Source organism: Staurois parvus, unplaced genomic scaffold, assembly GCF_062004578.1.
Source record: "Staurois parvus isolate SC_StPar_1 unplaced genomic scaffold, SC_StPar_1.0 ptg000120l, whole genome shotgun sequence".
NCBI classification, from domain to species: domain Eukaryota; kingdom Metazoa; phylum Chordata; class Amphibia; order Anura; family Ranidae; genus Staurois; species Staurois parvus.
In genome coordinates, this window is record NW_028317916.1 from 6,830,459 (window position 1) to 6,851,346 (window position 20,888).

Consider the following 20,888-nt stretch of genomic DNA (forward strand, 5'->3'; position numbering starts at 1 on the left):
TCATGGGGGGGGGGGGGGTTGGTGCTATCCTGGCATTTCAGGGCCTCCGAAACTGTGATAGGTAGTCAGGAAGTGTAATGAGGAAATAAAGCCCTTTAAAAGCCTGAAGGTGCTTATTGGATTTTGGGGTCCTGTAATTGGCTAGACTGCCAAAACGTCTCTCACATGTGATACCCCCCATACTCGGGAGAAGTAGCAGAATGTATTTTGGGGAGTTATTCCACATATACCCATGGCATGTGTGATCAATAAATCATTTAAGTGACAATTTTGTGTAAAAAAAAAAGAAAAAAATGTTTTATCATTTTCCAAAAACTTGTGGTAAAAAAATAAAGTATTCGATTGATTCAACATGCCTCTCAGCAAATAGTTTGGGGTGTCTACTTTCCAAAAAGGGGTCGTTTTGGGGGGTGGGGGCATTTTATGCCCAACATTAGAAGTGTATGCCTCACATCACTCACTCTTCTAACCACCCGAAGACCAAGCATTTTCACATAAAAAAAAAGTCTGTATTTTTTGCTAGGAAATTAATTTAAACCCCAAACATAATATATATTTTTAAAGCAGACACCCTAGTGAATAAAATGGTGGGTGCTGCAATTTTCTATGTCACATAGTACTCGCGCAGCGATTTTTCAAACGTAATTTTAAAAAAATAAAATACACTTTTTTTACTTTTAATGCACAAAAACACAAAATATTGGTCAATTATTTGGTAAAATATAAAAGATGATGGTATGCCGAGTAAATAGATACCAAACATGACATACTTTAAAACTGTGCATGCCCTGTGCAATGGCGACAAACTGCATACATTTTTAATATCCATAGACAACATTTTAAAAGCCTTTATAAGCTACCATTTTAGATTCACAGAGGAGGTCTAGTGTTAGAATTACTGCCCTTGATCTGACGTTCGTGGCAATACCTCACATGCATGGTACAACCGCTGCTTCCATACTGGCACAGGGTCCACACTCATGAATACGTGTACGATGGGGGGAGAGGGTACTTTTTTTTTTAAGTTATTTAGATTTTTTTTATTTTTTTATTATTTTTACACTGTCCCCTTCATTTTTTTAATCACTTTTAATGCTATCACAAGGAATGCAAATATCCCCTATAACTTCAATGGGGATTGTCATATATTCTTTTTTGAGAAATTGGGGTTCTATCAGACTCTACACCAGGGGTGGGCAAACTTTTTGACTTGAGGGCCGCAATGGGTTCATATATTGGACCCGGGGGCCGGACCAAGAGTAGATGAATGATGTGTATGTGTCATCCATAGTAAGTATAGTAATATTCCCCCATAGTAAGCATAGTAATTCATCCCCCATATAGTAATTCATCCCCCATATAATAATTCATTCCCCATATTAAGTCCCCCGTGTCAATTCACTTACCTTTGCTCCGCGCGTTCCTCTCGCCGTGCTCCCGCGCCGTTCCAGTGTAGCATGAAAATCTGTCTCCTATGAGGATCTGTCCCCCTTGACGTATCTGCGCATGTGCCAGTTTCAGGCATTAGCAGCCGATCGGCGATCTCCGGCACATGCGCAGATACGTCGAGGGGGACAGATCCTCATAGGAGACAGATTTTCATGCTACACCGGTCTTCAGGGCGGACTGTGAGAGGAGCCTAGCTCCGCGGGCTGGATTAAAAGGTCCGCCGGGCCGTATACGGCCCACGGGCCGTAGTTTGCCCATTGCTGCTCTACACCCTGTTCCAAATTATTATGCAAATTCTATTTAAGTGTCACAAAGATTAAATATTTTGTTTTTCAGTTTAACTCATGGGTGGCATTGTGTGTCAGGGCTCTTTTGATCACTGAAAACAATCTCAGACACCTGTAATAATATTGGCAGATGAGCCCAATTTAAGGAAAAACTACTAAAGGAGGGTGTTCCACATTATTAAGCAGAGCACCATTTTCAAGCAATATGGGGAAGAAAAAGGATCTAACATAAAAAATAGCAGTATGACAAGTGCAATACTGCTCACACAGAGTGGTTACTTGAAAATCCAAGCGGAGTAATATGATTAGGAATTACAAAAAAGCTTTATTCGATCACATGGATCATAAAGAGGTTAGACAGAAACATGGTAAACAGGTCATTATAAAATCACTAAGTGAAAAGCATTCGGCGTCTCCAGATCTAATAGTTATTCGGCAATCAGGAATCCACATAAGGCAATGAAGTTTGTAACTACTTGATCAAAGAATTTTCATATTTTCCATACGATATCTGCATAGGGAGATCATTCTTCAAAAAAATGTTTTTGGTAACCACCACAATGGATAGAATGACTTACTGAAATAGAAAAACCAGAAAAGAAGGGATCATAGTAGAGGGAACAAAAATAGGATATATGCACTAAACATATGCAGTAACAAAGTAACCCCATGTCAGGTATATATGTTATTCCATTACCTTCTCATAAGTTTGACCATCATTAAAGGATGGATATATGGCCTTCCTGGGTAACCACCCCAAATGGAAATGTATCCACAATAGTAAGTGATTCTAAAAGTGTATAATACCTTAATATTTGCCCAAATATATTTAGGCAAATAGACTTTTAATCCTTCCAGGATTGATGGGATAGTGCTCATAAGCAAGATGTTCCAGGGATAATATAGATCTATTGGAATCCTCCTGTGCTCTCTTCTTTTTCCATATGCAGCTGCTCATGCATGAGTATAAACAGGCTCTATAGATATCTCCTATTTCCCCTCCTGGGGACACCTCTTCCTCGTATACTCCTTTCACCAGTATGGGGAATATATATCAAATGAAACAAAGAAGAAAGACCATGGTGCCTTATCCTTGTATGAAAAAGTGATTTATTGCTGCCAGGTGCGATGATACACAGCAGTATATGGCACTCTTGTGATACAGGTCAGCAGTGGATACAAGATCTGCAGTAGATATATGTTATACTCTGCCTTTGCCTCTCTGTCTGCCTCTGCTTCTGCTGGAATCGCCGAACCTCTCCGATGCAACGCCGTGACGTCAGAGCCCCTCCCCTACGCGTATCGTCACAGGGTCATGTGACTTCATCAGGGGGAATATATTTGGGCAAATATTAAGGGGAGCGCATATTGAGATCACACGGCACCTGGAGGGAGGAAAAGGAATTCACCTGCACACTTGCACATATTTATAAGAGACTTTATTTATGCACTTTATTAATTTATATACAGCCACTTATGTATTTGCACAATATTGATTAATTGATCACATGTGATATGTATCACTACAGATTATGATCTTGATTAATTTATAATATTATCTTATTTATTTTTTATAAGTCACAGATATTTATTTGATATAATATTATTTATGTATCAACTGAAGCACTTTTAGTATATTTATAAGTGTGAGAATATTCTAAATCAAGGATTTTAAATAGGAGCGCGGCACTATAAATTGATTTATGAATTAATTTATATAATTGAATAATAGCAACACAACTAAGTGGGTTTGTGTAAGTGCCAGCGAACCTAGTACACTATACTAACAGACAAGAAATAATAGTTTACTGAATACCTCATTCATAATAGCTCACAAGTAGTCACCTTTTAAAGCTAATGTTGTGAGCTATAGTGAAGAAAAAAAAAAAAAAAGACGGCAATTGCATTTAAAAATCAGCACTGACATACACTTAGTATTGTGAAAAAAATGAGTAAAAAATGTGTAAACCGAGGCATTATTTTCAATGGATTTTCAATTCTAAACCGAAAATTACGTTAACAGAGGCATTTGTAAACTGAGGTATTACTGTATATGCTATATTCTTTTTTTTTTTGTATGCAGCCTGTGGGCTGAATGAAAAAAAAGAGAAGAAATCTCTGCCAGAAAAAGTGTGTGGTATGCCCACCATTAGAATATTCCTTCCTGCATCCACCCACTTCTAATGGTGGGCACACATTAGGTCACACTTTGCCACATGCGCCAGTTCCAAGATTGTACAATTGTCTAAATAGTGGCACGCTTGAATAAAAATTGTCCACGTATAAGTGGTACCCCATATGGAAAAAAGATGACACCAAGTCCCAAACAATCTTGCCACTGCTCCCCATGTAGTCTTGGCATCTGGGGGGGCTTTTCCCTCGTAAATCCGAAACATATAAGTATAGCCTGTTGCCCTCTCACAGGTCTTCTACATCTTGACCCCATATCTGACACGCTTGCTGGGGAGAAAAAGGCGGCCAGAAACATTAATGAGGGACTCAACGCAGGTGTTTTGCTGGGGAGTATAGACATCTGCAAATTTTTGGTCATAGTGATTTGCGAGGGGCTGAATTTTGTGGAGCCAATCAAATTCAGGGTCACCCTGAGGACGACAGAGTGTGTTGTTGTTGAAATCCATAACACACATTATACTCTCATATCTATGCCTGGCCATGGCAGCAGAGAACACGGGAATATGATGAATCGGGTCTGTGAACCAATACAACCGCAATTAATTTTTTTAGTAATGCCCATGTTGAGGGTTATGCCCAAAAAAAAATAAATTTAAATTCGGAAACCGTAATGAGTTTCCATGTGAGTGGTCTGGCAAGGTTTGAATTTGGGTTGGCGGCGATAAATTGTTGCGCACATAAATTGCTTGGATCCACAATCAGTGCATAAAGATGGTCCATGAAAAACAGCTCCAAAAAAAAATCAAGGGGAGTAGTTAAATTTGCAGTTTCCACCTGAATTCCAGGTTGGGCAGTGAATGGGAGATGTACGGGTGCTGCAGAATTTGTGGACTGCCAATCGGGATTTGCAAGCACATCCGGGAGGATACTAGGGGCTCTATGGGCCTGTGTGCGAATCCTTGGTGGCTGCGGGACAATAATTGTGCTCGACACCGCACCAGGTTGTACTGTACTTATGGGACTCGCTACATCACCATGTGATACTTCAGTGCTGCCATTATTATACAGGATTTATATAGCACCAACAGTTTGCTCAGAGCTTTACAATAAAAAGGGAGACAATACAGCAACAATACAGTTCAATACAAGAGGGTTAGGAGGGCCTGATCCTGGAAGCTTACAATCTAAGAGGTATGTGAAAGACCAGGATGTACTAGACCGCTGGTGCTCGCCAGTTCACCAAAAGGTAGCGCGGCACTAGTACTGGCACTTTGCTGCATATGAGAGCCATCAAAATTTACCGACAAGTGCTAACAGAGGTCAGGGCTGATTCTACGAACACTTCAGTTTTGTGTGCAATGTATCAAGTGACAGTGACCTACTGACATTGCACTTGCTGGGGGAGAAGGGGGGGGGTAAGCGTAGGGACTAAACGCAGGTGCTGGCAGGTGCAGGGGCTGATCCTGCTAACACTGTGTTTTTGGGGACGCTATACTAATGTGAACGCTGGTATAGTGCTAATCTGATCAAAGATATTGATCCGTTCAGACACTATACTAGCAATGGAGGTTTATTGTGTATAAGCGTCTTCCTGGTAATCAAGGGGTTAAATGTAATTACTGGTGTACTGAAGGGCAATCTGATGCTATCTGGGAGGGGCAAAGAAAACCACGGGAGCATGAATCACATTATATATATATGTATATATATGTGATTTTGCACACCTGTGCCACTCTGTAGCAGTATTTCTGCTATAGGGCGGTCAGGAAGCGGTTACAGAAGCAGTTTGTGTTACGGCGCTGCGCTCTTTTAACTGACAATTGCACGGTCATGAAACTAATATATGAGATAGACTCATTACATACAAAGCAAGATAGTTCAAGCCATGATTTGTCATAATTGTGATGATTATGGCTTACAGCTCATGGAAACCCCAAATCCGCAATCTCAGAAAATTAGAATATTGTGAAAAGGTGCAATATTCTAGGCTCAAAGTGTCCCACTCTAATCAGCTAATTAAGTCATAGCACCTGCAAAGGGTTCCTGAGCCTTTAAATGGTCTCTCAGTCTGGTTCAGTAGGAATCACAATCATGGGAAAGACTGCTGACCTGACAGTTGTGCAGAAAACCATCATTGACACCCTCCATAAGGAGGGAAAGCCTCAAAAGGTAATTGCAAAAGAAGTTGGATGTACCCAAAGTGCTGTATCAAAGCACATGAATAGAAAGTTATGTGGAAGGGAAGTGTGGAAGAAAAAGGTGCACAAGCAGCAGGGTTGACCACAGCCTGGAGAGGATTGTCAGGAAAAGGCCATTCAAAAGTGTTGGGGACTTTCACAAGGAGTGGACTGAGGCTGGAGTCAGTGTATCAAGAGCCACCACACACAGACGGATCCTGGACATGGGCTTCAAATGTCCTATTCTTCTTGTGAAGCCGCTCCTGAGCATCAAACAACGTCAGAAGCGTCTTACCTGGGCTAAAGAAAAACAAACCTGGTCTGTTGCTCAGTGGTCCAAAGTCCTCTTTTCTGATGAGAACAACGTTTGCATCTCATTTGGAAACCAAGGACCCAGAGTATGGAGGAAGAATGGAGAGGCACACACTGCAAGATGCTTGAAGTCCAGTGTGACATTTCCACAGTCTGTGTTGATTTGGGGAGCCATGTCATCTGCTGGTGTTGGTCCACTGTGCTTCATTAAGTCCAGGGTCAACGCAGCCATCTACCAGGAGATTTTGGAGCACTTCATGTTTTCTTCCACAGACGAGCTTTATGGGGATGCTGACTTCATTTTCCAGCAGGACTTGGCACCTGCCCACACTGCCAAAAGCACCAAAACCTGGTTCAATGACCGAGGGATTACTGTGCTTGATTGGCCAGGAAACTCACCTGACCTAAACCCCATAGAGAATCTATGGGGCATTGCCAAGAGAAAGATGAGACATGAGACCGAACAATGCAGAAGAGCTGAAGGCCGCTATTGAAGCATCCTGGTCTTCCATAACACCTCAGCCATGCCACAGGCTGATAGCTTCCATGCCACGCCGCATTGAGGCAGTAATTACTGCAAAAGGGGCCCAAACCAAGTACTGAGTACATATGCATGCTTATACTTTTCAGAGGTCCGATATTGTTCTATGTACAATCCTTGTTTTATTGATCGCATGTAATATTCTAACTTTCTGAGATTGTGGATTTGGGGTTTTCATGAGCTGTAAGCCATAATCATCACAATTATGACAAATCACGGCTTGAACTATCTTGCTTTGCATGTAATGAGTCTATCTCATATTCATTTCATCTTTTAAGTTGCATTACTGAAATAAATGAACTTTTGCAGGATATTCTAATTTTTTCGAGTTTCACCTGTATTCTGCGACATGTCTTTGCTAAAAAAAAAAAATCCCAATACGTGTAAATTAATTGGTTTACGTGAAAGTTATAGCGTTTACAAATGGCGGTATATATACACTGGAATTTTAAGGTTTTTTTTAAGGATCAGCAACTTATGGCAGCATGCATACAAGCACATGGGGGTCATACAAACTACTACCATTTTTAGGGTGTCTATGAATTCAGTCCTCTGTAGGTTGATCATTTTCATTTCCATCAAACGATGGGGCACCCTTTTGTTCCTAACACATTACCCTGTCCATATCAGTATACCTATCCAGCATGATCTTTTTCCCTATTGAGATCTGATGTGTTTTTAAAGTGTTCCTTTAATTTTTTTTGAGCAGTGTAGTAAATGTAGTATTATAATAGTAGTTTTAACACATCATGCATGACTACATTTGTTAATCATAGAGTAGCATGATTAAAAATGTTATGATTATGATAGAATGGCATAAATATGAAGATAAACAAATATTGAAAAAACATGTTTAAAATTTATTTCATCCTTTTCCTTCCTCCTGCACTTCAATAATAAAAAAAAAAAAAAAGGGAGTGTGGCTTGTATGCAGTTATTTATATTTTATAGCGAAATAGAGTTTTAACTAAATGGGATAAACACAAAGCATATTCCCTGTATGTGGTACCAAACAAGGGTTGTAAAGAAATGAGAATACCTAAATGGTAATGACAATACACACCAAGTTGTATTTCTAAATTTTATTTTCTAAATCCACAGATAGGCATAAATATTGTATCTGAAACCATCAAGAGAAAAAAAAAAAACAAAAAAAAAAAAACTATATAGCAAAGTACCCGTATATTTACTGCCCAGTTATTTTTGTGAAAGAATACAGCAGTGTTTTCCCCACTAATAAAACAACAGATGACATTCGATGTACAGTATATGGCATTAAAAATACACAGTAATTCAACAGGTTTTAACAGTAAGTGCTCTGTCTTCATAGAGCCAGTTTAAAGCACAGGTAAAAGCGAAACAGTATAGAAGGCAGCAATGATAAACAGCAGGTATTAGGAATTTACACAGACATTCAAAGTACTGCTTATTGTAGCTGGTAATGTATGGAAGAGCCATCCAATTAATATTAACAAGGTAAGGAGAAGGAAAAAAAAAAAAGGATTTTTCAATTTAGCAGTAAAATCTGTTTTTTTTGGAGTACAGTACAGGCCATAGGATCTTTAGTCCGTATCATGGGTTATATGCAGCTACCTTCAGGTGACTGTATGCTGCCAAAAAAGAGAAGTCCACAGTGACATCCCTATATAATACTCCCATCCATCCTCACGTTTGTAGCAAGTAATAAGGAGATCATAAGAACAGAGGGAAGGGACCTGGGTCCTCTATTATACGCAAAGAAATACATTTTAGTCAAAAATACTATGTTCTTAATCATACAGTATGGGACACAAGATCCAATTGAGATGAGGGCAACAACCAAACAATGCCAACAGATCCACATATCAAATGGGTCAAGTAGTCTCAACAAATTCAAAGAGCAGATTGTAGTACCCTACACCTACAACTGGCAAAGGAGGTCTGAACATCCCCCTGGTAGACCTCAACAAATGTGTTAACAGAAGCCCAGCATGCAGGCTTGCAAATTTGAGAAACAGATGTCTGATGTGGAAATGTTCATGAAGCAATAACAGATCTGGTAGAGGGTGCCTTATAATGGAAGGGAGTAACCCAATGCTTTAATCCAGAGGTCTCCAAACTTTTCAGTACGAGGGGCCACATTGAATATTTTACAAACAGCCATGGGATGAAAAACAAAATAATTTTAACTCCTTGGCGCCGTGCACACGCAAATATGCGGCCTCTCGGCAGCTGGGTCTTGGCACCTAGGGGCCACATATTTGCGTACCCAATGTAAACAAATGATGTGCTGAGAGTGCGCACCTCACGGAAAGGTTCTGATCACTACTTGCGGACAGGAGCTTTGCGATTATGTGAACGCTGTGACAGCCAATCACAGCGTTCACATGGCACTAAACCCTGCCCCGCCTCCTGGCGTCACAAACCCCTCAAAGCGCCAGGAGGTGCTAAAGCCAAGGGGTTAATAAATGAACAAATCAAATTTAAAATGAATGAGTACATGTAACTTACTTCTTTGTAATCAATATATGATTTAGAACAGAAAAAAACTTAAGTAAAAAAAGAAATTCCAAATAAACTTGAGCCCATCAGAGTTCCCCCTTACATGAGAGTCCCCATCACAGTCTCTTCTTACATTAGAGGGCTGCATAAAATTTTGCAGCAGGCAAGATTTGTCCAAGGGCCTCAATTTGAAGACCCCTGCCTTAATGCTTGACTGATAACTTGTCTCATCCACCTAACAATGGTGTATTGAAAACCAGAGAGGTCACCACAGGAACCTTTAGGAGGCATAAACAGGGAATCCGCGTAAAAGAAGCTGTAGCAGAGAAGTAGACTCTCGAAGTGTATAGCAGATCAACACAGTGTAGTGAAATTTCTTTGGGATCTTTTGGCACCCATGTAGATTATACCTTAGTTTCATGCAATCAGTGTTCTCTTTCACTCTTAGCTAGTGGACTTCTTGCAGTGATATTGCGAATAGTCCAAGTACATATCCTTATAGCTCATTCGATGCAATGAGAATCACTGGAACACCCTCCATGTTGACAAAGGGACAGCCTGCAGGGGCAAAACCGTATACTACAGGTTAAACTGACCCCAAGGGGTCTACAGAGTCAAAAGCCCAAGAGTCTATGGACCTGGCAACAAATTTGTTCAGTTTGTTATTGAATTTGGGATGTCAGAAGATCTATGTCTGGTGCTCCCCAACTGTGGAGAAGAGCTTAGAACACCCCTGGGTGGAGTCAGTTTAGTCAGGTCCAGACACTGACAATTGAGAAAGCCACCTGCCAATTTTCCACGTCAGGCATATGGACAGCAGACAGGGCAGAAATGTGCAGTTATGCCTAAGAGAGAATCAAGTTCACTTCTTTTTGTGTGGCAGGACTTCTAGTGCCTGATGACTGATATAGGCCATGGCAGAGGTCATGTCTAACTGGATGCTCATCTGGTGTCTTCCCAAGAGATATCCAGCGATAAGGAACCAAATGAATCACCTGAGCTCCAGAATGTTGATGACAAGGAAGACTTCCCCCACCAACCAAGTCCCCTGCATGGAAAGAGTATCCAGGACTGTGCCACAGCCTTAGAGGCTGGCATCCACAATTGAGGAGGAAAGGGTTTCTCAACTTCAGAACTGGGTTAGAAATGTACCATGCTAGAAATAGCCTAATTTGGGGATACATGGGGTGGTTTAAAGACAAAGTATGCTTTGTCTGTTGAGTTGCAACAGTCTGTTATTTCCTCTTCGGCTCAGTTGTAAGCCCTTATAACCATTTCACTACAGTTATAGAACTGTTCAACTCTCACATCACTCTAGCTACTTAATGTAGCCATATATTTTGCTAATCTTACACAACTTAAAGAAAAAAAACAAAAACAGCAAAAGTGTTTTGAGATATGAACTTATTGCAACCTAATCCCGTTTGATTTTACTATTAAAATAAAAGCCGAAACCTAATTGTTTCACTACTGGCTATTTGTACAATTTTGTAAAAAAAAAAACAAAACAAAAAAAAAAAAAAAGAATTTCCTCAATCTAAATGCATGCCTATCATTAGACGCAAGCAGTTTCCTTTACTGTAATATAAACTACATTAGAAAAAAATGTAACTAGGGAAGAAACAAGACACCTCACAAACATGAGCGTTTCTCTGTTTTTTTCCATCACACACCTCAAAATAGATCTTTCAATAAATGCAGATTACAGAGAAAAATCATGGGTAAAGTACAGGAACACTAAGGCAATAACAGAATATGTCAAAATATTTGAAGTGACTGAAGGCAGAATACAATGATCTTGACTGCTGTATGAAGACTGATGTATCTATATCTTGTTAGTGATCAGATCATAATATCTAATGTAAGTGATTAAAAATTTCACCGTCGCCCAACAGCTTAAAATACGGAATACACACATTCTTGTAATGCTGAATTCATATAAAACAGGTTTTCCTGACAAACCCTTTTTATAAGTATGAAATAAAAATGGCTTCAAGGTCATGTGGGAAAAGTTAACAATTAGTCTGTAAATTTAGGAAGTCAGTCTAGGTATGGTTCCCAGTCAGTGCTAGATGCAACCTAAGGGGTGCTTGTGATGGGTTCATGCAGGACATTATCAGTGCAGTTTGAAGCTGTAGCGAACAATACAATTTTGCATAAAATGGACATAAACTAGTATTGCTACCTAGCAAGCATAATGGATTGTTTGAAAACATACAAAACTCAGGGAGGTAAAAGCAATAAGCATGCTCAATAAGCAGAAGAATCGCTGGTTTCTATAAAAAGATGAAGTATGTGTAAAAAAAAAAAAAAAAAAGCTTAGAAAACAGATTTACACTAGACGTCTATCAACATCAGCACTCTGGCCTGGGAAAGTTGCACTGTACAAGACAGTTGCTTTGCTTTGATTGAAAGGTATAAAACCTGACCGTATTTTTTGGATTTGGTAATTTTACTTATACTGTATACATACAAGGGTGAAATGTAGATTTACTAGCATTTTTAAAGTCTATTTTAAGCAACGTGACCATGCTTCCAAAGGTAGGCAAAAAGTAAGCTGTGGCGGCTATTTTCTTGCCATAATGCAAATAATTTCATACAAAACGTCAACAAAAAAAACAAGATTTTCACTTTAATAATAAAGCTGTTAAAGCTGAGATTGATCTTAAACTGTTTACAGTACAATTTTCCCATGTCTTCTTCAGCTGATTTTGATTGTGAAAAAAAGAATGACAAGGAGGATTTTATGTTCAAGCAAACCAATTTTAAAATACGGCACATAATAAAGCATGAAAAATGCAAAACAGGCAGTTTGGTGTGCGATCTTTTTTTTTTGTTTTAGTACATTCATAAACCAATATTTTCTTTGTTCCATAATTAGTTTTGAACTGAGCAACGGCAGCTATGCTTGTAGAAAATTCAACTCTCATGATGGTTTAACATGACAGTATCTGACAATATAAAATTAAACAGTTCAGCATTCTGCACAGGTTCCCTTAATGTCACTTAAAGGGAGAAAGTGCTTTTTGAGTTGTAAAAAATGCCTTCTTTTTTAACCCGTTCTAGGATTGGTCCATAGATATTCTTAGTCAGAGGAATTACCAAACCTTTTCCATCAATTTCACCTGAAAAGAAGCAGAAATCAATGCATAAAAATCAGATATGATACAATCAAATAAACATATTCTGTGACAGATACCCTTGTAAGCAGATAGGAGAATCTTAGACTGGATTTTAGCAAAGCAGTGGAAAAGGTTTGGTAAAATATTAGTGTGTTTAATGCAGAAATATAATTAAAATGTATGTCTATAACATTTACAGAATGTCAGAGGTTATTAATTGTATTTTCTTTTGTACTATATAGAGCTTAAAAAGGAAGCTACCACTGGCTACTTTTCATTTTTCTAGTCACCTGGCTGACAGAGACTCGGGCCTCTTGAGGCAACACTTTCAGAGTCACTGACCTTATCTGCATTATCCAGTGACTGAAAGAGGCAAAGCCAGTGAGTTGGTATAGTTGCCAGGTAACTGGAATTTTCAGAAGAAGGAAAACAGCAATAGCAGAGAGCAACTAAACCTTCGCAGAATCAGAACAGTTTGATGGACACTAGCAGAAAAGGCCTGTGTTGACTGTTCCCTCAGTAATAGGTCGATTAAGTATCCCACTGTGGCTATGCCCTGTGAACCAAGCAGAGCAAGTACAGGAATTAGTACTCTGGAAAGATCCAAGGAGCAGCCGACCGATGGAAAGGGAGGGCAACAAACTGGTATAGCGTTAGCCCACAGCAACATGCAGGTAGCATTGATGATCTGAAAGATGGGGATATGCATGCAGGCATCCTTGAGGTCTGCAGAGGATTGAAAGTCCTCCTAGTTGGAGGGATGCAATGACTGGCTGGAGAAATTTGATGCAGAATTTCTCAAATGAAGACATAACGTGTTTCTACAGAAATAGCAAAAGCCCTCTTACTTCTGGAACAGTATTCAGGTTGGAGTAGAAACCCTGAACTCTACCTGTTCCAAAAACGTGGCTATGATTCCCCCGAGAGAGGAGTTGTGTCAAAGTAGCATGGAGGTCTGCTCATCTTTAAGTGGATGTTGGAAGCTTGACAACATGAAGCAAGTTGGAAGCAGAGCTTTAAATTCTAGCTTTTAGCCTAAGGACACCACATCCTTCATTCTTTTTTTTTGTTCATTATTTTTATTGCCATAGATAAAATTACAAAGTTCAAAATAAAGAGATGTGATAATTCGCCCAAAGCATCTAAACAAATCAAAGATACAACAGTATGAAAGAACATTCTACAGTTATACGCCAAAAGTATTGGCCCCCCCTGCATTTCTGTCCACCACTTCGCCCAGAAAATTGTTGAAATTACAAATGGTTAGGCAGTCTTCCGTTTATTTCTTTTGTTTGTATTGGTTTGACACAAAAAAGTGGAACAAAATGAAACAAATCTGATACTTTCCAAGCAAAATTCCAAAAATGGACTGGACAAAATTATTGGCACCTTCTCAAAATTGTAAGAAATAATTGCATTCCAAGTTTTGTGATGCTGCTGTAAATTTGTAATTAAACGCACCTGTATCAATTAACAGGTGCTGACAATATCAAAATCACAGCAGCAACCAGTTGAATGGTGAAAAATGTATTCAACTTTTTTGTTGCGTGTCTGTGTGCCACATGGAGCATGGAGAAGAGAAAGAACAGCAAATAATTGTCTGAGGATTTAAGAACATAAATTGTGAAAAAGCATGGATAATCTCAAGGTTACAAGTCCACCTCCAGAGATCGAAAGTTCCTGTGTCCACTGTGTGCAACATTGTTAAGAAGTTTACAGCCCATGGCACTGTAGCTAATCTCCATGGACAAGGACGAAAGAGAAACATTGATCAAAGATTGCAATGAAGGATTGTTCACATGGTGGCTAAAGAACCTCAATCAACTTCCAAAAAAATTCAAGCTGACCTTCAGGCACAGGGTACAACTTTGTCAGCTCGCACTATACGTCGCCATCTGAATGAAAAGGGACGCTATAGAAGGAGACCCAGGAGGACCCCTGATTGGAGTTTGCTTACCTGAGGAAGCCAACTATTTTCTATTGTACTTTTGTGGCACATTCAGCAGATCTTCTGCTCATTTACTATGCTCTGGAGTAACTGTGCAGAGTGCACAGTCTGTTTGCCTTTAGTAAATAAACCCCCATGTGTCTTTAAAACTCCCCAAGCAGAGCCCAGTGCCTTAGGGTCACATTACAGGATGTAGCACATTAACAGTTTTGTTTGCTAGTTCATTATCCAATATGCAGCAGTATAACCCACTTGTTTCAAAATTAATTCTGCTCCCATGTCCCTCAAACAATAAAGGAATGCAGATTTCACTGTAAACATCTTCTCTAAATGCCAGTAAATTAAAATTAAATAATTTTTCATACAAAAGGTTAATTTTTACCATGGCTTCAATCAATTTCTACAGTGAAATTAAACTCAGCTGTTATGCGTTGCCCTCTAGTGCTGTGCTGTCAGCTCTCATGCTGGTCCCATGCATGTGCATGGGAGTCACATCATAGCACAAAGCGGTGCTGTAAATATGTGCTTAGCTGCACATGCACAGCTCAGTGTACATTACAAGGCAAGAGGAAACATTTATGACACAAATGTGTTTTTAAAATGTGAGTTTAATTTCAATTTAAGTATAGCTGGACCACCCAAGTCCTTGCCCAAGTGCCTGACTCTAGGTCCCAATTGGTGTCCAGGGGCCCAATTATAAGCTGGCTGTACACAGAAGCAATCTTGGCAGAGGTAAAACCACTTAATCATTGTTGCCCTCCCTTTCTGGCCCCAGTGCTTACCTGGCTCCTCTGTGAGCCTGGAAGTGCTGCAAGCCAGAATAGGATGGACAACAGGAGGATTGATATACTCCTGTTCACCAAAGCGCTCATGTTAAACTGAACCGCAAAGTGTTCAGTTTTAATCTCAGACTCAGTAGTGCAGCAGCTGGCCCATCAAGGTGCAGATTTAATACACTTTCCACCCAACTCAATCCCCCTGTATTACCTCTCTCCCTTTAGCATCCCCCCTGCTGTGTCTTTCCTTCCCCAACAGTATGTCCAAATCCAACTTTCTCCAGCACACTGCTAGGGAATAGGCAATGTGAAAACCGTGAGTATGATATTAAATGTTTCCATTATGTCTGCTTTGCTTCCATGCAAATATCACATAAATCATCAAATCATCAGACAACTACTAGGGAGCAATCTAAAGAATCTTGTCAGACACAGCCAAAACATCTTGCTGAATATATCAAGCTAACAATGTAATTTTGTTTTCTTTTAATTAATGTGTTTTACATGGTATAGTAAATACAACGCAGCAGATGTATTTGTGCCATTTCCTTAAGCTGAAAAAATATAAGCTACACATTTTCTATATGTCCACTACCATTACTATATCCATTGCTATATTCCTTCATGCAATTTTTATGTGCTTCAGTTATACAGAAGTTAGGATAATTTTCCTATTTATCTTCTTAGATTTGGGAAGAATAGTCTTTACTTCAATTTTAACATTTTTTGTAATTGCTGCTAATAGCTAGGAACTAACTCGCTAATTAACAAAATAATATTAAAATATGCTTTTGTATGTAAGGAAGGGGGGATAAAGGTAAAGGTGGAAGTGCTCAAAATCTGAATATGAACAACTGTTACAGAAGGTGGGAGACCTTACACTTTATTGGAGCATAAAGCAGCAATAAAGAAGGTGGAATAGCTTACAGTTTATTATAGTATAAATGAATGAAAACACAAAAGTGTTATTTTTCCTATATGATTAAAAATGTAGGGTTGGAAAGGGAAGTTCTGGGGATTGGCTTGGTCTTTATCCAATTATTTTCTTATGAACAGAAGAATCACAGCTACCGATTTGAATCTCAATTGTGAGTAATTAGCTTTTGCAATCACTGTTAGTCACAGAAAGAAATGAATACTTACCATCTAAAACCATTTTAGCGGCAATAGCAGTGGGATAGCCCACAGTTTTTGCCATAGCAGAGTAGCCATTCACATCTCCATACACCACTAAGCTTATATTTTTGGCTTCCAAATGTCCCGACGGATGTCTGATGCCGATATCATTTCTCATAACAATCATGTCTCGCTCTCCAGGACCTAGAATAGTGTACACAGAGATCTTAAGGTTAAAAAGGAAAAGCACAATTTTGTATTCAAGATGGAAAAGAAATATGTAAATAGTGATTTACATAGTGATAGCTCAATGTTACATTACACACTCAAAACCTGAATTATATTTTCAAGCAAAACCTACTGTTAAAAGGGCTGCTATCAAAACATATCAGTTTCCGTACAAAAAAAGAGATCATGTTTAAAAGCTATGCACCCCAAAGTTCAGTGTTGGGGCCCTTACTTTTTAACCTATTTATAAATGTTATACATTTAGGATTAAAGGAAAGGTTCAACTTTTGAACATGTTACACCCGTAGGGCAGCTAAACTAATAAAAGGAATGGAATCCTCCACTATGAGTAAAGTTAAAGAAGAATGCCGGGCACAATTTTTATTTTCCCATGCAGTGGGGCTGTGCCCACACTGCATGGGTTAACTGCTTGTTCTTGTCTAATGGTAAGGAGACCAGAGATATACTTACCTAATCCGACGATCCTCCGAGCACAAGAGCGGTGCACGCCGTCTTGTCTCCTCCCCCCCGCACGCTAGCCGCCATGTGAATGGACTGTTCTTATCAGCATCATCAAATATACAGACCGGCTCTGGATGTAAGGACAGCAAGAACAACCCACTGCCGGCATCCAAGGATCAGGTAAGTATATCTTTTCCTTGAACTCCCGTAGAAAACAGTTAACTTATGCAGTGCAGGCACAGCCCCACTGCATGCGAAAAAAATTTTTTTTACAAGAGTTCTGCTTTAACTGAATTTATTCTCCCTTGAGAAGAGGCATTTAAGGCAGAGGCAGAGTGATATGATTACCATGTATAAATACAAAAACAGTCTATAAAGTGAACTTGGTGCTAAAATATTCATTTTAAGGGAAAAAAGGTTTAATGTCTGCATACAAATAGCCTCCTGCACAGCTGTAAAAATCTGGAATAGGACTCCCTTAAGAACTAGTTTCACCAAGCTTGGTTCATTGCTTAAAAATGCACAGAATATAACAGGATATTAACATTTATAAGTAATAATACCAGAGATTGTTGATCCAGTGAATATGGAATTCTGTATATGGATTTATTATTTTTTTTCTTTTGGCTGAACTTGATAGATTCATGTCATTCTGAGCGGCCAGACTCATCCACCTTACCAACCGCTCCATATCCGCCACCCCCCTCTGTCATTCCCTCCACTGGCTCCCGATTGCCCAACGCATTACATTCAAACTACTAACACTGACATACAAAGCCATTCATAATGCTGCCCCAAACTACCTCACCGACCTGATACCCAAATACCACCCAACCCGTACTCTTCGCTTCTCACAAGACCTCCTACTTTCTAGCTCCCTGGTCTCCACCTCCCACGCCCAACTGCAGGACTTCTCCAGGACTTCCCCCATCCTCTGGAACTCACTACCCCAATCCATCAGACTGTCACTTACCCTCCTCACCTTTAGTAGCACCCTGAAAACCCATCTCTTCAGGGAAGCCTACCCCGCCCTCACCTAACAGACGATCTCCTCCACTCCTCCTACCACTCCATCCCCCACAGCCACTTCTTCCTGTACCACTATCCCCTCCCTCCTAGATTGTAAGCTCAAAAGAGCAGGGCCCTTGACCACCTTGTGTTTTGTTACTGTATTGTCTCATGTTCTGTCCCCCACTATAATGTACAGCGCTGAGCAAACTTTTTAGCGCTATATAAATACTGTATAATAATCATAATTCAACCTATGTTGAAGGAAAATCTAGAATCCATGGCCACATTATGAAGTAAATTTGCTTATAAATCCAAACAGTTACGTGGCTAGACTTTTTTTTATTAACAATAAAAGCATGCAGACATGGTCATGAGGTTCAGTAATTCATCCAAAACAGTAGTACAAAAGTTCCTGAGTTTTGTATATTGGCCTTCCCATCTGTACCTCTTTTTTCGCTAGTTTCAAAATCATCAGAACGTCTGAAATTTGTCTGGACCCTGCTGAATAAATAGCAATCAGTGCATGGCTGTCCTTGGTTAACAAAGTTGATTGTTTCATTGACTTCTGGCAAAGAGGATGTTGGAAAAACTCAATCAGTGGCTGTCAGTCGCTGATAAAATGTATTCTGACAGCAGTGGGAGCCGCTTTCAGAATTCTGTGTCCAGGTGGAATACAGTGTCCTCCATCCATCTTGTGTGTGTAGATGGAGGAATCTAACTAATCGTCTGTGGCCAGTTTTAGAATGTGTTGACTGTTTTTATGGATTTTTACGAGGTACAATCTTTAGTGACAACAGAAAGGGAGTACAAGCAAAAACCTTTATTGAGCAACTGCTCTGTGAATAAACTTAGAGGACTAAGGCCAGGCCGACAGATGTTTAAAACCAATCAAATAACCGCACTTTCTAATAGCATTGAGTAGAACAGCATCTTTGAATGTGAAATACATTGAACCTTGTATTGAACCTGAACTCCTACTAGATAGGCTTAACTAACAGGGTAGCCATAGAATGCCTACAAGGTGTATGTTATAATGAACTGTAAACTGCACATTGTACATAAATGATGGTACCTACCAAAAGAAAGCATCATTTCTAGATGCTTAGCTAATGCACCAACAACAGATTCGGCAACAGGCACCGGTTCTTCACCTAGAAGGCCAAACCTACAAATATAGTTCATACAGTCAGACCAAACAGCTATTTGTAACAGTAGCAGACAACCAAAAAAGATGTGCATATTAACAATACATTGTTGAAAATCTAAAACATGAAATCAGAAAAATGGTTTAGGTCACACAGCGCTGTAGCCTCTCAATTACACTAGTGTATTTCTCTACCGCCCACCCACCACCTCCCAATTTATTATATGGGTTATTACAATAAAGCCAATGCACACAGCAATGTTATGTCTTGTTTAGTGAAGGGCATCCTGGATTGTTATAATTCACCTTGTCAGTGGTACTATAAAAACGGCAAGATTGAATTAGAATCAGCTAATCATTCTTACAGCAGTATATTGTTAAGAATGCTTACAATGTCTACAGTAAAAATAAGCCTGCACTGCCTTTTCAGTACCAAATGTTTGGTGCCAAGACTTGTAGTTCTGGCTCTAGTATAATAAGTATCACAAGATGTTGCTCACTTGGCACCTCCATGCATTAAATTTAAAAGAAGGCAAGTCTTTTTATGAATGAAGGCATTCTGTAACTGAAAGAGGTAATGACATTCATCTGCACCTCCAACATTCACAGGACGCCTTCCTTCTGTTCAGTAAAACGAATGCAAGACTTTTTAAGAATGCTGGATGTGCTGATTGAGCCACCTCTTGAAACTAAAAGTCTCCAACAGGGAAGGACAGGCTGAATATAAGTAAAAGTAAAAACAGATGCTGCAGCAGCCAGACATGGGGTACAATTTATTGGAGGGAACTTATTTTTAGAAAAATGTTGCCCATACTTCAGCTTTAAGTAAAGAACATACATTGACTTTGAAAAGATTTTCTCTCTTCTAAAAGGTGGGCAGTTATTCAGAGGAAATTAAAGCAATAAGAAGCTGCCCTTACCACTCGATAGCTTCCAGGTTGCTGTCATCCCTTCCTATCTTGTCATACACTATTTCCTTGATGTGGCCAGCACTAGTGGAGGATGGAACCTTCAGCAGATGACAGATGAGCTCTCTCTGCATATCATAATTGGGTAAAACAATATAGAGGTTAGTTACACCATATACAGTCAAACAAAGCATCAGAATGGGAAAGAAAGGGTATTTAAGGGACTTTGAATGAGGAATGTTTTTTGGTGCCAGACGGGCTGGTCAAAAAACTGCTAATCTACTGGGATTTTCACTCACAATCATCTCTAGGGTTTACAAAAAATGGTCCAAAAAAGAGAAAATATCCAGTGAGCAGCAGTTGTGTGGATGAAATAGCCTTGTTGAAGTTAGAGGAGCATGGGCAGACTGGTTCAAGATTATAGAAAGGCATGCTATCGTGTCAATATGGACCAAAATCTTTGAAGAATGTTTACAACACCTTTTTGAATCCATGTCATGAAGAAGTAAGGCAGTTGTGAAAGCAAAAGGGGGTCCTAGCCCGTATTAGCAAGGTGTACCTAATAAAGTGGCCGGTAAGTGTATACCAGATATCATTCCACGGCTGACAAGATTTCAACTTCAAAGTAAGGTCTGGTGGTTATGTTCTGTAAGGTCTATGGAGAGATTCCCCTCTCCACAGTAGGTTGCATAAACCTGATAAAAATTATATGGATGCTGCAGCTATTATATTTCTTACATAATTCTCCAGTTTGGATTCCCTTGAAGAATTTTATTAAGGTTATTAGTGTATT

The 20,888-nt window shown here is 39.5% G+C and overlaps 1 protein-coding gene across 2 annotated transcripts in view; it reads right to left on the reverse strand.

Moving 5' to 3' along the window:
* Positions 1-2,041: 2,041 nt before the first annotated feature.
* AASS (aminoadipate-semialdehyde synthase) overlaps positions 2,042-20,888 on the reverse strand; it is a 114,116-nt gene continuing 95,269 nt past the window's right edge. The window contains exons 21-24 of one of the 2 annotated variants that reach the window (XM_089672128.1): positions 20,108-20,223; positions 19,120-19,208; positions 16,370-16,546; positions 2,042-2,313 (exon numbers count right to left, since the gene is read on the reverse strand). In XM_089672128.1, coding sequence (XP_089528254.1) covers positions 2,261-2,313; positions 16,370-16,546; positions 19,120-19,208; positions 20,108-20,223 — 435 coding nt within the window. In that variant the 3' untranslated portion in view covers positions 2,042-2,260. Of the gene's footprint in view, positions 2,314-7,966; positions 12,506-16,369; positions 16,547-19,119; positions 19,209-20,107; positions 20,224-20,888 lie in introns of those variants that run through there. The other variant, XM_089672127.1, reaches the window with a different exon arrangement.